The 15744-nt window shown below is 40.8% G+C and overlaps 1 protein-coding gene across 1 annotated transcript in view; it reads right to left on the minus strand.

The window, feature by feature from the left end:
• The window catches only part of grin2bb (glutamate receptor, ionotropic, N-methyl D-aspartate 2B, genome duplicate b), a gene marked incomplete at its 5' end in the record, with an annotated part of 45175 nt that extends 30674 nt beyond the window's left edge, over positions 1-14501 (minus strand). The window contains 3 exon segments of the mRNA XM_014004896.1: positions 8702-8894; positions 11385-11664; positions 14358-14501. Of these exon segments, the coding sequence (XP_013860350.1) occupies positions 8702-8894; positions 11385-11664; positions 14358-14501 (617 nt within the window).
• Between the last annotated feature and the right edge of the window lie 1243 nt (positions 14502-15744).

Genomic DNA, 15744 nt, shown 5'->3' on the forward strand with positions numbered 1-15744 from the left:
AGGACTTACACACACACACACACACACACACACACACACACACACACACACACACACACACACAGGCAGAACTAAGCTAGATGCTTTGAGCGAGTCAATAATTCCACTCCAGCCTCCATAAAATGCCTATTGCTGCACACGGGCTGACTAGCACGCTGCAAGCACTGTAATGCGCCTGTAACATGGGATTAGCCCCCCCTGGAGTAATCTCAGTTTGAATAGGCAACAAAAAAATAAAAATAAAAGATCAAGGCGGTGTGGGCGGAGGCTCCAACTTGTTGCCATCCAGACACCATGACAACCCAAGGGACACAGCAGCCGCCCCGAGAGCGCACGTGTCACCGTGACAGAGCGAGACCTGCAGGACGCGAGGAGGTTTTTTTTAACACCGTATAATGCAATTTAACGTGTTGCCATGGCACCCACAACCACAGCCATTTCTGTGCAATCAGCTGCGTTGCCATGGGAACTACAATCTCACCCAAGAGGGGCTGTTTAAGAAAGAGGGTGCGCGGGGGGCTTTTTTTAAAATTAAGTCTAAAACTGTTTACCCACTTCCCCTCACGCTGTCTTTCACTCTCAGATCAATCTGTGTGTCTGAGTCGAGTCGCACATCATCTGGTCGCACATTAACCTGTGGCTTCACAGAGACCGCCGCACGCTGTGGCTGCTCTGTTTCGCGTTCCGCAGCTCTGTCCTGTCGATGCAGCTTTTAGATGTGCCGTTTGATGACAGCGCTCCCCTCTGACTCCCGTGGAAGAGAAGATATTTTAAAAACAACTGCGATGAGCTACTTATAGGAGCTCACTGCAGCCGTGTGCCGCGCTCGTGTGCGCCTCCTTCGCCAACTGCTCCCCAACCAATCACCGGCTGAGAGGGGATTTTTATATTTTAGATACAGACGCAATGAATCATCGGTGGCGCGAAAACAGTCCACCCCCCACCCCCCCAAAAAAGAAAAACTCTTGTTTTTGTTTTGTTTTTCCAGAGCTTTTTGATATGACTTGAATTTTTCCTTTTATCTCCGAGGGAGCAGAAAGCACAAATCGCTGCAGTGCAGTAGTGTCAAAATATTTTTGTGAGAGTATGCTGCATGTGTCTGTAAGGTAACGTGTGAACACACACACTGACATACTGTATCAGCGTCGGATGGATGACTCATAATTTGCAGAAGACTTGCCTGTAAAGAGACAGCAGCAGCTGAGAAAATAGGCGCTGCGTGGTATTAAAATCAGCAGTATCAAAGCTGGACAGATCCTCTACAAGAGACTGAACTGATGCAGGACATGGCAAAGAGTATCCAAGGCATTCCTCGAAGGAATGAACATCTATTTCTACCTAAAGCACCAGAGTTTCAAACTAAGATCATCTAATGCTAAGAAAGGACAGTTGTTGCTATTTCTGTCAAACCATGTAAATGACGTTCTGCACAATCTCATCAGACGTTATGAGATCTCATGTGTTGTCTTAATGCTCAATGTATGCCTGGGATATGACTCTCAGCTACTACCTTATCAAACCTTAGCTCACTATCTGTAAAATGTTCTAAGTTAGAGTCGTTATTGTGTATCTCATGCGATCAATTCGCACTCATAATTTTGGATCAGTATCTGTGAAACTGGCTGGTGTGGTCAGAGGTCAGAGATCATAGGTCGCAGGTATGTTACATCAAAAACATTTGTGACAAATTTGAAGCACACACACCTGCTTCCACCCCCATTTTCCCCACTCTGGGCCCTTGAGCAAAGGCCCTTAACCCCCACAACTAGAGTTTAGACCTGAAGTTTGGGTCGGGTCTAGCCTGGTAAAAACCAGACCCTTGTCCTTCACTTTACTTCGTACAACGGTCTGGACTCGCTGCTGTAGAGAAGCGATTCTTGCTGGAGGCGTGGCCTCTGCTGAAGTGTGTGTGTGTCGCTGAGAAGGAGGCTAAGCTAAGAAGCTAACCGGAAATCACGTGTGCTGTAAACAACCCTACTGAGAGGAGGAAAGTACCAAGCCGAACTTGACGACTGTAAATGAGAGCTGCTGCTTTGTCAGACAAATTTAATTTAATTTGGAAGCCTTATCAACACAGACTGGCTTCATTCACTCCCTCCACTGCCGTATGCTAAACTAGCAGACACTGTGCAGAACATCTACGTCATTCAAAACTCCGCCTTCTGTTTGTTGATTGGCCCAGGTAAAATAAACTACAAGCAGACACTGCGCAGAAAATTGACGTTCTGTTCTCTGATTGGCCCAGGTAAAATAAACTACAAGCAGACACTGCGCAGAAAATTGACGTTCTGTTCTCTGATTGGTTCGGCTAAAAATCTGCCAGCGAAATCCTTGTCTGTGGGAGAAATGCCAGACGGAGCAGAGAAGTGAAACTAGAATTGAGAGGAGCTGCGTAGGAAGGCAAGGGCCAGGCTAGGTCGGGTCAGGCTTTTGGTTTCTGTGGCATCTTTTTAAAAAAAGCCTACAATACAAAGAGCACAGAGAAAACTAAACAGGAATTAAAGATCTAAAGATGCGTTATGCAAATAAAATAAAAATAAAATTAGCCCCAACAATCTTCCATAAAGTTTAAATTTTGACCATTTTTTTTCTAATACCTCTACAATAAATTTTGATATATTTATATTTATAAAACTCGTATCAACTATTGCATCATGGGGGATAAATCATCATAATTTCTCCCTCTGTCTTCCCACTGGATGTCGAACAGCTCAGCACATAAACAAGAGCAGCTGTAATTTTCACGGACTCAGAGGAGGAAAAAATTTTTTGTTAACTGCGACATGAAGACGAAAAGAAGACGTGGATGTCAGTTGCATGTTCATGTGCTCAACAGGGACCAGCAGTCGATCTTATCTGATTCACTTAAGAAAATTCCAAAGGTCGTCTAAAACAAAGGCACTAAAAGCTTAATTAAAATAATGTCAGGTTTACTTCAGGCTCTGACCTCTAATCAGAGTTAATTATTTGGGTTGGATTTTTCAGGCTCAATCTAAATTCTACCCAAATCTTTTATTCCAGCTATTAGCCTGGTCAATTCTAGGTTGACATCGTGAGGATTAATATGAACTATTTTTCTTATGTATGAGATTTTGTTGTTTGTTTGTCCTTTTTCCCACTGCTGTCTGCACAACACATTGCCCCTTGGGGATATTAAAGCTTTACTTGACTTGACTTGCTCCCCCAGGCAACCAAGATGTCACCCCTGTGCTCCACATGTGTGGGATGTGGTAGCTTGGTGGTCAGTGGTTGCATCAAGGAGGGCACCGGGTGTAAAAATAATCGCCAAATCTTTGTGCGAGTTAGCTCGCCATGGAGACCCCTCATGCAGAGAGCAGCTGAAAAAACTGTAAAAGTGGCTTTTTGCAGAAAAACCATGATGGTAATGCTACAGCTAGCTGCTGCTGGTGTTGTTGTTTTTTTGCTCCAGCAAATAATCATAGAATTTACTGTGAATAACTATGTGATGCAAAACTGACAACATGTTAAGGTTTGTAAAATTGTGCTTGTATTACTCTTAATGAAACTTCTGAGATTTGAGTTGTTTTAAAACAAAAACAATCCTCCGCGTCACTCAGATTAGCCGTTAGCTCGTCAATCCAGTCAGAATTAAAAACTCTGTTTCTTCAAAGTGAGGTCATTCAAAAAGTCATACAAGATGTTATGCTTTATAACCACTGCACAGAACCGAACATCAAAATATATGGACTATAGCCGAGACCACGCGGGTCCTAACTCCCTGTTAGCAGCACTCCTCTCTTCTGTTCAGGTTTTCACAACATTGTCGTTTTAATTTATGACACAAACCTGTGATGTCTGACTGCATTCTGCAAAGCTGCAGAGCCGTCATGTTGATGAAATCTGACCGCAGACAGTCATCTGAACACCTGGCAAATTGCTTAAACTGTTCCCCTGGAGCTTTCTGCAGCAGTTTGTGTCACCAGGGGCACAATTTGCTAAGATAACACACTCACACACACACACATTCCAAACTCACAACAAGAATGCCAGCCTCTAACAACCTGGCTGCTAGGGATACTTTTGCGACTGTGTCTTCATGGAACCGTTACTGAATTCTGAGACGCGTGTTCATTCAAATTCAAAACCCCAACAGAATTTCATTGCTTATTTATTGAATCATTCATTGCTGGCGGCACAGCTCTGACAGTGTGAGCACACACACTCACACACACACACACACACACACACACACAGGAAAAGATGTAAGGCACCAAGGCTCTTTGAGCTGCAGCCTTTAATAAGTGGGTCCACGGGGGCTCCATGTGATCTGGGCCCATGAGGACCCCCGTGGAGCCGGACACATCAGACAGCTACCTGTGGAGTCAGATGAGAGGGAGCATGTATCCGAGTAGGTTCTCATTTTTAAATATGAACGTGAGCGTGAGAGTCGATGACCTTCCAGATTATCACGTATTAATTTGTGCTTTTTGAGGCTGTTTTTAAACATAAAACCAAAACAAAGGCAAACAATACTTTAAAAAAATCACAGATTTTTTTGTTAACCCTCCTGATGCTCGTGAGTCAAAACGACCCAAAAGGCCTTAAAGACGGGTGTTTGATGAGGTATTTTGACCACAGGAGGGTCAAAAATCACAGAGCAGTGAGCGACTGTCTAAAATATCTCAACAAAAATTCTGTTCTTGTTTTAATTCAAGCAAACTAATATGTCCATTTGAATATAAAGGGGCCCTCTAAAAAATCTTTTTAACAGATATTTTTAAAATGTGGATGTAAGGTCCACACTTTTGAAGGTCTTTTACAAGAAAAAGCAATTATGTTGGAATTTTTCTTATCTAGATTTCATTACTATAACCTTTTGGGGCTGATTTAAATGTTTCACTAAGGCTGAATCTTTTTAATTGAGTCAAAATAATTGTAAATGTTTTTTTCTGTTTTAACCATCGTCAGTTTTCTTTATTAATTCACTCACTCAGGCATTTCAGTGAAACAAACTGAATCTTGTTAATTGAAAAAAGTACTCTGATTGAATGAAAACAATCCGAGTCATCAAAACATTATTACATTAATCATAATTGTGTCATTATTAAACCTGGCAGAAGATGTTTTAATTTATCCAACAAGTCATCTAAAACTAGTTTAACCATCTCAAATCTGAGAGCAAGCAAAATTAAACTGAGTCAATGCAAATAGATTATAGGAGACTAGTTTATGTCACTTTGAAAACCATAAATGCTTAATGCTGAAAGAAGTTCAAATAATAGGAAAATTGTTCTTGTCCTTTTATAAAAAAAAACTATCAAGTAAAAATTCAGTGTGTTTACTCAAAAACATACAGTATACCTTGTCTGTTATTTATGAGGACATCTAAAAACAGGTAGACCTTCAATATCACTGCTTCTGTGACCAGACCTTGGATTTAGTTTGACTTGATATCTTTGATGGTTTCAGATTCACTTTGTGCATTTGGTTAAAGAGACAAATGTGTCGTCATATCGCATGAAAGCAAACTTACTGCAAATATATTAATCCTCACTTGCATCATAACTACCAGTGCAGCACTGCAGGACAGGAATTAAAGAGGGAACCTAAACATGTAGAATTCAAAATTTGTAAAAAAAAAATAAAAATAAAAAAATACACAAATCATTGCCCTGGCGTCTCATTTCATAGCATCTGGTGCACTTAAAAAACTAACCCTGTTCTCTTCATCACATACAACAATGAATGGCCTTTATTGTTGTTGGTGTCTGTGCTGTGGAAGGCAGTGTGATTATGTATGCACATGTTTGTGTGTGTGCCCCAGCAGCCCCTAAACAAATTTGAGAGCCTGCCTCACGAGGGTCTCCCATCTTTGTCTATCAGTGCTGACAGGATGCTAATGTAGCATGCATGCAGTCCACAGTGGCCTGTAGCCATATACAGGGCCTCACACAGACATACGGTCTTATTATTGCTTTTCTCTCTGGAGGAGGGCGAGGGGATGGAACAGGAGGAATGATGTGTGTGCGCCGTGAGCGTGTCTATTGGTCTCCTGCTAGCCCCTGGAGTCAGCGTCAAGACCCGGCGATTCACATTCTCCACCTTCACTCAGTGGAATGGAGGAAAATGGAAAGCTGGAGAACACACACTTGTACACGGCACGCTGGAGTCCATGCACAGCCACTCACAGCGCGGCGCATCCCAGGTGTGTGGCTAAGGGATGATTGAGAGCTAACCCTGTATCTGATAGTGTCCTTCAGGGACTGAAATATTCATGGCTGAAGTTGTATTGTTATCTCTGTGCTGTTGGTGGCTGAATTCTAAATGGCACACATAAGCGCTCCTGATATTATATACAGAAACAAGAGCAAAATTTCCCGTAATGCATCAACCTCAACCTGTGCAACAGTGCCGCAGTGGCAGGAGAGCCTGCATAATATCTTCTTCCATTCCTCAAACCCAAGTCGACAGAAACAAAAACAAAAAGAAATGTTAAACATGATGTAAAACAAGAAAACCTGGACTAGACTATCTCTGTTTATAATAAAAAATGACATTTGCAGTCTGAAATGTCTGATTAAATTTTAAAAATGCTCAACTTTAACACAATGTGTACAGATCGTGTTATTTACTCATATTTCTCCGAGTGCTCGTGATAACCCCACTGTTGTTTTCTGACTCTCTTTTTATTAATGAATCCAGATGACTCCAGGCATTCAATTAGCTGTGAAATCTCTGATCAGTGTGAACTGTAAAAGCAAGTTAAGCGAGGATTAATTATTGAATACCAATCCGCTTTCTTGTTCTATAATGTGCCAAAAAAGCACAACAAGGATGTTCTGGGGAAGAGGAAGAGAAAGATGTTTTCATTTAAAGGTGCCTGTAGGTTGAGCTAAAGATAGGAGGAGATTGGGTTTTGAGTCTAACTGCTAAACTAAACATCTGTTTTCAGTGCCAAGCTTTTTAAATCTGCATGAGAAGTATTCTTGCTATGATCAAGCCACACTCACCAACTAAAAAAAGTGGGGGTATTTTCCAGGCACATAGTTCAATTCTATACCCCATCAAGTAACTGTTACCTTCATTTGTTATGAAAAAGCTGTATATATCAAAAATAAATTTGACTTTGCATCATTGCAACCAGGTGAATCAAATTCAAATTGCTTTATTTGTTCATAGTTCTATAAATAAGTTACTTCCCCAGCATTTTTGTAACATTTTTACTTTTAATAACGAATTTCACCAGTATTCAACTCATAGAAACTGTCTTATTAGACCCCCTTACTGTCGTACAACACAAACACAGTTTAGTGTTTTATATAGAGGGTCAAAGATATGGAACAGGAAGTTTCCAAAGAGATTTTTAAGGAAAGAATCAGAGTTGTTCTGGTTTCCCTTATGGGTTTGATTATTGAAAGCATTTTTTTTTTGTTTGGCTGTTCATATAGAGTAGTGTTTTATTTTTTGTAATGTATGGATTTTTTTAATTTATGTAATTTTTGTCATTTCTTTTTTGAAGATTGCCACTTGTCAAGCCCCTTGAGGGTTTTTCGGCAATTCTCCTTCACATTTGTTTTTTTTTGTAATATAGTTATGACACTTACTATACTTTTTTGTTTTATTTTATTTTTCTCTTCTTATTTTATGAGTTTTTTTATTTTGAAATAAAGATATATATAAAAAATTGCAATCTAAACGCCTTCAAACTGAACCTCCTACTGTTTCAGACACTCCCACTTCAGCACATTTCCACAACATTGCTGCTGGGGAGGAGGGCTCTGTGGGGATCTAGACTGCAGACTAAGCTCCAGGGAGGAGCTTTGTAACAGCAAGCCTTCAGGCAGCTACACATGGCTACCTTATGAGGATTTCTCAAACACGTGTGAGAGTCAAAGCAACACAACTGGTATGTTTTTGATGAGAAATTGGCAAAAATAACATGATATAAAACAAAAAAAAATTGATTTTGTATAATACCACCCCCCCCCCCTTTAAAACAAGAAGCAATTGTTGTCATCATGGTGAGGCCTGCTGGATGAGGAAAGGATGAAGGATGGATGAGGTTGATGTTCTGCACAGAAAAACCCATCACCAGCATCCTCTCATGCTGCTGAAGAGTGTTTCTCAATAGCAAGGCTGAAAATAATGACGGAGGCCCAACATCCTAAAGGTTTTTGCACATTGTGGTAAGATCAAATAAACAACTTAACACAGACGTTCCACTCACAGTGGAAGCTTTGCAGTGCAGCATTCAGTCTGCTGAAGAGGTATGGAGAAACAGACCTCAGGCTGCAGCACAAAGAATAAAACAACTGTAAAAATCCAAGTTTGAACAAGAAACGTGAATGTCAGCGCTGTGATAAAAATCAATGAATGTTGAACCCTTTGATATCACAGAGCTCATTTTATCAAGTGACTGCCTTCACACGTTCGGTCTTGTTTTATCTTTTGATTTGCTTGCTTCCACTCTCCCTCTTTTGCTTTGTTTGTCTCCCTCAATATGAGCCCCTCTTTTATTTCCTGTAGGCTTTCAACAAGTTTGTCCACTGCAATCTTCAACATTTAGGGTAGGAGGAGAAAGTTACCAAAAGCTGCAGGGAAAAGGCAAAACCCTGACAGCCCTGTTGAGGTTAGTTGAAGCAGATGAACTCTGGCTGACCTGTTAAAGGAAGTGCGCACGTGTTTTTGTTTTTCCTTTTTTTTTAACATAGCAGCCCTCGTCATAAGAGCCTTGACTCACTTCAAGATTTCCTTGGAGTATCCCGTGCTGGAGACTTTTTTGTCAGGTGTCCCGAGGCAGCTTGACTTAGGCAGGCCTTGTAGCACTCGGTCCACCTTCATGGTCGAGATGGCTGTGGCAATGACGTTCACTGCATCACGCACCCTGGCCTCGATGTTGTAGTCCCATTCGTCATATGACACAGAGATAAGCCCTGAGAGGAGGGAAGACGGAGATACGAGGTGAGAGGATGGGAAGAATGAAAGAAAAACAGAGGGGGAGAGAGCGAGAGAGAGAGAGACAGAACAGTGTGAGGATAAAGAGGGAGGATGCAGAAAATAGTAGGCAGAGCGCTGTGAAACATTCCCAGAGGGGGAAGAGTTATACAAAAATGAAAGCATTTGGCACAAGCAGCTAAATTTACTGCGTAATTATACCTCCAGTCCTCAACACAGTACTGTAAAGCACACTCAATGCCAAGTGTTACAAGACACATCAGAAAGGCTCCAATGAGTACAGAAAACATATGAAAAGACAACTGAATAGGAGCATCAGTCTAAACTACGGTCCCCCAATCGCTCATTTAGTTACACTCGGCTTTCCAAGCATAAGATCAGCAACCTATCAAACGTCAACATCTATTTCTTACAGTCAAACAACGTTTCAGGTCATTTTATTCACGGCTGGTTTGGATCTTCATATTTGTTACCTGCACTGCAAATATGTTCGCAAAAAGGAGAACCGAGATGTTCAGTAAATTCAGACAAACGGCTGCAAACGTGCTCAGTGAGTAGAAGAGTTCACCAGAGACCCGTCGTGATCTGATTTCTGATGGGCTCCGGTGAGACCAGAGCTGACATTATCCAGGACTGAGTCACAATAAAAAAAAAAGGTGAGGAGCATCAAAGTACATTTTATCTCATGCTTTTACATTTGGAAAATAATCACAGTAAGGTTGTCAGGGGAAAAGAGTCATTCCCAAAGAAAATATGAACACGTTTAGAAAAGGTTAACATAAAATCCGTGTAAGACCAACGATGGTGGTGAATTGCAAATCCAGTAGGAAGATATTTGCATATGCAAACCAGCCCATCTGTCACTTGTACTTTCTTCTGCAAAAAGTTCTGAGACCTTACAGAGGAAATATTTTTGTATCTTATTAAAAAGGATTTGCTTACAGGAGATTAAATCTGGTCTCACTGAGCACAACACAGTAACAGTTATAGGGATTTTACGTCTCTCGTGGTTCTTCTTTACAAAGTAAAGTAGTTCAGATCTTTGGAAGTGGATTTCTGTGGGGTTATGGACAGCTAGTGTCTTTATAGAGAGCTGTTCCCTTCATCACCACTGTGGCTTAACTTAGCACTAAAGATTTAACAATTGTTTTCAGATAGATGCCTTTCCTGACACAACCTGGGCTCAAACCTGCAGCGTCAGGATTACAAGCACAGATCACATAGACTAACTGTAAGTTGCAGAAAATAAAAATTGTATCACCTACAAGTTATTAACTTTGGTACTCAAACCATTCAAGATGGCTGCCACAGCCAACTCACCTTAAATCATAAAAACAACTATATCTCAGTCAATCTTACAGATACTGGGGTAGAAATCTGATGTAGAGGCTGAGAGTCCTTACATCACAAAATGTCAGCTTCTCCTTTCTAGTGCTCACAGTCACTGTGGACAGGTCGCAAGTCCATCACAGACACAAATGAGACAAAGAACCACTCTCACTCACACTTAGGGACAATTTGAGGTCACCAGTTCACCTAACATACAGGATTTTAATCTGTGGGAAGAAACCAGAGTACTCCAGAGTACGTCAAACTCCACCCAGGAAGCGGGACACGATCCTGAAACCTTCTTGCTGAGAAGCATCAATTCTAATCACTGTACCATTTGCATTACATGGTTACAAGTGCAAATATCAGCAGTAGAAGCTAGCTGTTGCACTTCTGGTGCAGCTTTAGGCACTTTCTAACATTTGGCACTGAAATAAAATAAAGCACTTTGCCTCTTTCTGTCCAGGGATGAGATGTCAGGATGTTTAGCCGATTGTTACAAGCCTTGTCTTTCTCTAAAAGTTTAATGGAATGGCTGGACTTCCTTTTGTGTTACTTGAAAACGTTTCCCCCCATTGTCATAGGGATTCTTTAAAAACAAAAGGGGCCTTGTCCTGAATGTCAGAATCTACACCAAGACTTTTTTTTTTTACTAGAAGAGGAATCTGAAGACTCGGACACAGACAAACAGGTGCTGAGTGAGAGACGGAGCTGAAAGTCTGGGTCTGGTCAGTCTGAGTGCAAAACTGTCAACATTCTCCAAGAACTCCTACTCTGAGTTCACCTGGAAACAGACAGGTTAGCCAGCAGGGTGTCAAACTTTGTGCTTCAGAGTTAGAGCTAAATTCTTTGTTTCACATCACCTAACTGTAAAATTGCCACTGTGTTTCCAAAATATCTCATAAACCGGACAAATTTTAACACATTTTGAGAGTGTAATCACTGCATATTCAGCCAAAACTGATTAACCTTTGATGTTAGCTTAGCTCTTTAGCACCCTCCCTTATGAACCTTTACAACACTGACATAAATGTTTATAAATCACTATGTCTGGGGTTGTTTTTGCCTGCAGCAGGTAAGATATTAGTTATAAAAGCTTGTTGCATGAATTGCTTCCCTTCTGTTAAATCATATGTTACCTATAGGGAAGACAGTTGGGGGGTGGTCTGCATCACCGGCCACCAGTGAGGGTACAATCCAGGTGTAGCCGTAACCCGTGAGTCCCACAGAGTGGGCCACTTCAAAAATTGTGTTCGCCTCCTCCTTGGTGCAGTAGAGGAGAATCACAGGACTCTGCAGTTTCTTCATCTGGTTCTGGATCTTGGAGTCTCCATGATTATGATCGTCCACAGACATGTCCAGCAGGAGGACTTCTTCTAGCTCCCAGCCCACGAAGCTGTTCTCAATGGTGCTGCGAATCTGGTTGGGAAAAAGAAAGAGACGACTTGAAGAAGTGTAGGCTGTGAATAGGAGGTGGAGCTGTGAAGAAGAGGAGAAACTGGAACAAAACTCACTGAGATGCCTCTTCCTTCCCCTGAAGGGCCCAGATTTACAGACAGTTTATCTACACACAGCTCTCACCAGTTGGAACCAGTGATGAGGTCATTTTTTTAACAAACAGAGTGAGATTAGATCATCTCGTTCCCAAATTCTAAAACTTTTACAACACAATTTTTTGGAAAACTATTAAAGACATGTTTTAAAGACATATTAAAAAACAACAACCCTGAGACAATGTCTGCATTTGTGTATCTATGATTTTAATGTGTCTTATGTTGTGTTTCAGTGTTCGGAACTGTGACTGGCAATCAGGTATCCATTTAAAACTGTAATTGCTTTTCTTGAGAAATATACAATATATATATATATATATATATATATATATGTGCAACAATACATGTATCCGTATCGAACCATTCAATACAGTGCATTATTTTCAATACACACTTGTATCAAACAATACAGATTTTTTTACATTTATTTTATCAACTTTTTTCTAAAGATGCTCTGTGTTAAAGGATCAGTGGATCTGTGTTCGACTACTCCACCTAGGCTGCATTTTTGAGTGCAGATCCACCGAGAAACTTGCTGTTTCAGCAACATGTAATTTAAAAACTGTATTTTTGAGGTTAAACAAATGTTTATAATTAATTTAAATAAATTACAAGTTTAAAAGGGCATGGAAATTTCTCTTTTTTTGTATGGAAAAAAAATCGAACCGTGAGACTGAAGTATTGAACCGAACCGAATCGTGAATTTTCGGTATCGTTTCACTGGCCACCCAACTTTTTGGTCTAAGGTTTTCTATTGCCAGTGACCATTGTGGGCACAACTACATTGGCATGGCACCTGGCATTCCCACGTGGTCTCCCATCCAAGTACTAAGCAGGCCTGACCCTGCTTGGCTTCCAAGACCAAATGAGATCTGGTGCATTGAGGGTGGTATGGCTGCAAATTGATTGCTAGAAGACACTAGATAACACCATTTATGATGTTCAGCAATCATCTCTGCTCAAACACAATCCGGTTTAGGTTTTATTTACTTGAGTCAACAGCATCCAAGCTGTTTGAAAGGAGCTGTTTAAAAAAAAAAAAGTTTGCATATAAGGAACAATAATCGGTACCCAAAATCTGGTCACCCTTTTTCTCTGTCTTGATGCTGATTTGTTAAAATAATGAAAAAGAAAATAAATATACAGAGGAGAAAAGAACCCGGCACAGCTCTGTGTTCTGCAAGAACTCCCTCAAATTTTGTCTCAACAATCAGCAACCAAAGAGCCTCTGTAAATACCCTAATAGCACTGAACATGTAAACAGGTGACGCATCTGAAGCTTCAAATAGAAAGCAAAGTCTTTTCCGATCGTCACAGAAAAGAGAAATGCTTCAGGCAAACCTGCTCTCTGAAGAACCAAATAAAAACCCTCAGATGGAATTGTTCACAGGTTTCCAATCAAGATGTAATAAACCTGCTGTGTGATTGCATAAACCTCTCATAATGATTCAACACACCCAGGTGTGATGCTGCGCAGCGACGTGAGCACAAACACCGGTGTAATGAAAGTCATATTTGTGCATATGACATTTCAGTCACAACGGGAATGAGGTGTTTGGGAAAATATTTGGGGTTTGTCTTGTTGTCGGCAGTGCAAGAACTTTTTTTTCTCTGAGAACAGATTAAATATCTCCCAGAAAACTGTTGATGAAATTCAGACTGAAGCAAGGCTATAACTCAGTCATTTTACTAGATGTTGAGCTAAGCTTTGGCGTGGTAGTAGCTGAGAGTCATCCCTAACATACTCAGGTCTTATCCTAATATACTAAGTATCCTCTTTCAAATTATCATTATTATTTTCTTTAAATTAGACTGCTACTTCAATGTTATTCAAAGCAAAGACACTGTTACAGCTGTGGTTATATTATAAAAGCAATTAGCTTACTTTTAACAAGCTTTAGCTTCTCAGATGTGTGTCTGATGATCAAAGTTAGTCTGACTCTCGTGCAGCTCTGTTCTCTGTCCTGGAGATAAGCAGGCTTAAGCCTCAGTGAGGGGCTGCGTTCATAACGATATCTTCAGCCAATCTGACTTTCCAATTTGGGCAATCAGAAAAGTGGGGTGAAAAAAAATAACCATGTTACAGCAAAGTCTAACAAACGTGATCATTAGAAAAATAGATACCGCGTCTTAAAACCAGAAAATGTTGTTGCATTTGTTTGGCTCATTTCACTAGCTGTGCTCTGTCTTTAAAAATAATCATTAAAAAAAGGGGGGAAATATAACAAACACAACAACACAGCTCTGATAGCAGGTTCTAAAAAAAACACTGAAGCAAAAGAAACTAATGTGCTCGGGTTCATCTGTCATTTAAATCTATGGCTGAATAGGTTTATGGCCTTTAGCTTTCAAATAACAAGAATAACAAGGAGGCTGCTGCTGCTGCAGTCAGTTCATATGAAAAAAATACACTGTTTGGATGATGTTCTCCCTCACATTTACGACCTCAGCTTCTCCCTAAGTGGCATATTTGGTGTAAAGCTGCAGACAAATGTTACATACACCAGATCTAATTGCGTTTATCGCCTATTGATGTTGTTATCAAAGAGCCTTTTTTACCTTGTTGACAAAGTCCTGGTAACCAGGGTAGTATGAGGTGACGATAGAGAAGATGTACCAGTCGTACTCCTCCATGATGTTCAACATGACGGATGCCTGCTGCTCAATGGAAGGGCCAAACTGGAAAAACATGGAGTGGTCGTCCTAGAAACCAGAGACACAGAACCAATCAGCAAACAAGGTCATGAGTCATACGGCATGAGAGGGAACTAGAAGGTAGGGCACGGATGGTTGTGGAGCGTGTCCGGCTCCTGAAAGCCTCAGGAACAAACAGAGACTTGTTTTGTGTTTCAGACTTTGTCCTCCTCTGTTTATACTTTAGAGAATAGGCAAAAAACAGGGCAGATATTCTATTTATAGAACATTTTTACTGTCTATAACTGGGGCTGTGGAAGCTTGATGGTCAATCGTGCAATCCTTCGGCTGCAGGTTCGAGCACAGACATGCATCAGAAATGTCAAATCTTTTAGAATCCCTGCAGAAGGGAGCGGCCAAAAGAAAAACATTTTATTTCTATATGTAACCAAATTCATAAAGGTGACATTAAGTCTCAAGTGGGGCACTCCATTGTTGTTAGGGCTGTGTGTTGCCAAGTATTTGATGATATGCTACATTTCACACATGGGTCACAATATGACATATTGTGACATATTGCGATATTGTAATCAAGGTGATACAGTAAATTGCCATTTTTTTCTCCAAAAGAGTATAAAGAGCACACTATGTGTTACATGCAGAAATCTGATTAAATTCAGTTTATTTTATTAAATCAGGCACCCCTATTTGTTATATACATTGATTTCTCGGTTTGTTTTATATTGTCAGGCACCAAGTTTGCAGCCATTAATCTACGTCAAAACCTTCTTCTTCAAAGAAAGAAGCAAGAGGCGCTAAAGTAAGATGTTTTCTTTTGTTACTTCAGGGGTCCGTCTGGTACTAAAATGTGGTCAAGGGCAGGTCAGTCACTCATGTAAAACATCCACTGACTCACGGGGACAGCCTAGTCAAAATGTGTTTTTTTTTTTACTCATCCAAACAACCGAAGGCAAGAAAATGCTGCTGTAATTATAGTAGTTTTATGTCAGAGGTTTTCACTTCCCACAGATTGAGACAAAGTGTTGAATTGTGACTGAAATGACTGAAGGTGTTGGTGCGTTCTTTAAACACTGCCCACTGCTTCAAGGTGTTATTTGCCAGACTTGTTGGTTACAGTTTGGATTTAAACAAAGTAGGAAGAGAGAACCCATCCATCCATCCATCCATCCATCCATCCATTTTCTTCCGCCTATCCGGGATCGGGTCGCGGGGGCAGCAGCTTCAGAAGGGAGGCCCAGACCTCCCTCTCCCCAGCCACTTCTTCCAGCTCCTCCGGGGGAACCCCAAGGCG

Source organism: Austrofundulus limnaeus, unplaced genomic scaffold, assembly GCF_001266775.1.
Source record: "Austrofundulus limnaeus strain Quisiro unplaced genomic scaffold, Austrofundulus_limnaeus-1.0 Scaffold27, whole genome shotgun sequence".
Lineage (NCBI taxonomy): Eukaryota > Metazoa > Chordata > Actinopteri > Cyprinodontiformes > Rivulidae > Austrofundulus > Austrofundulus limnaeus.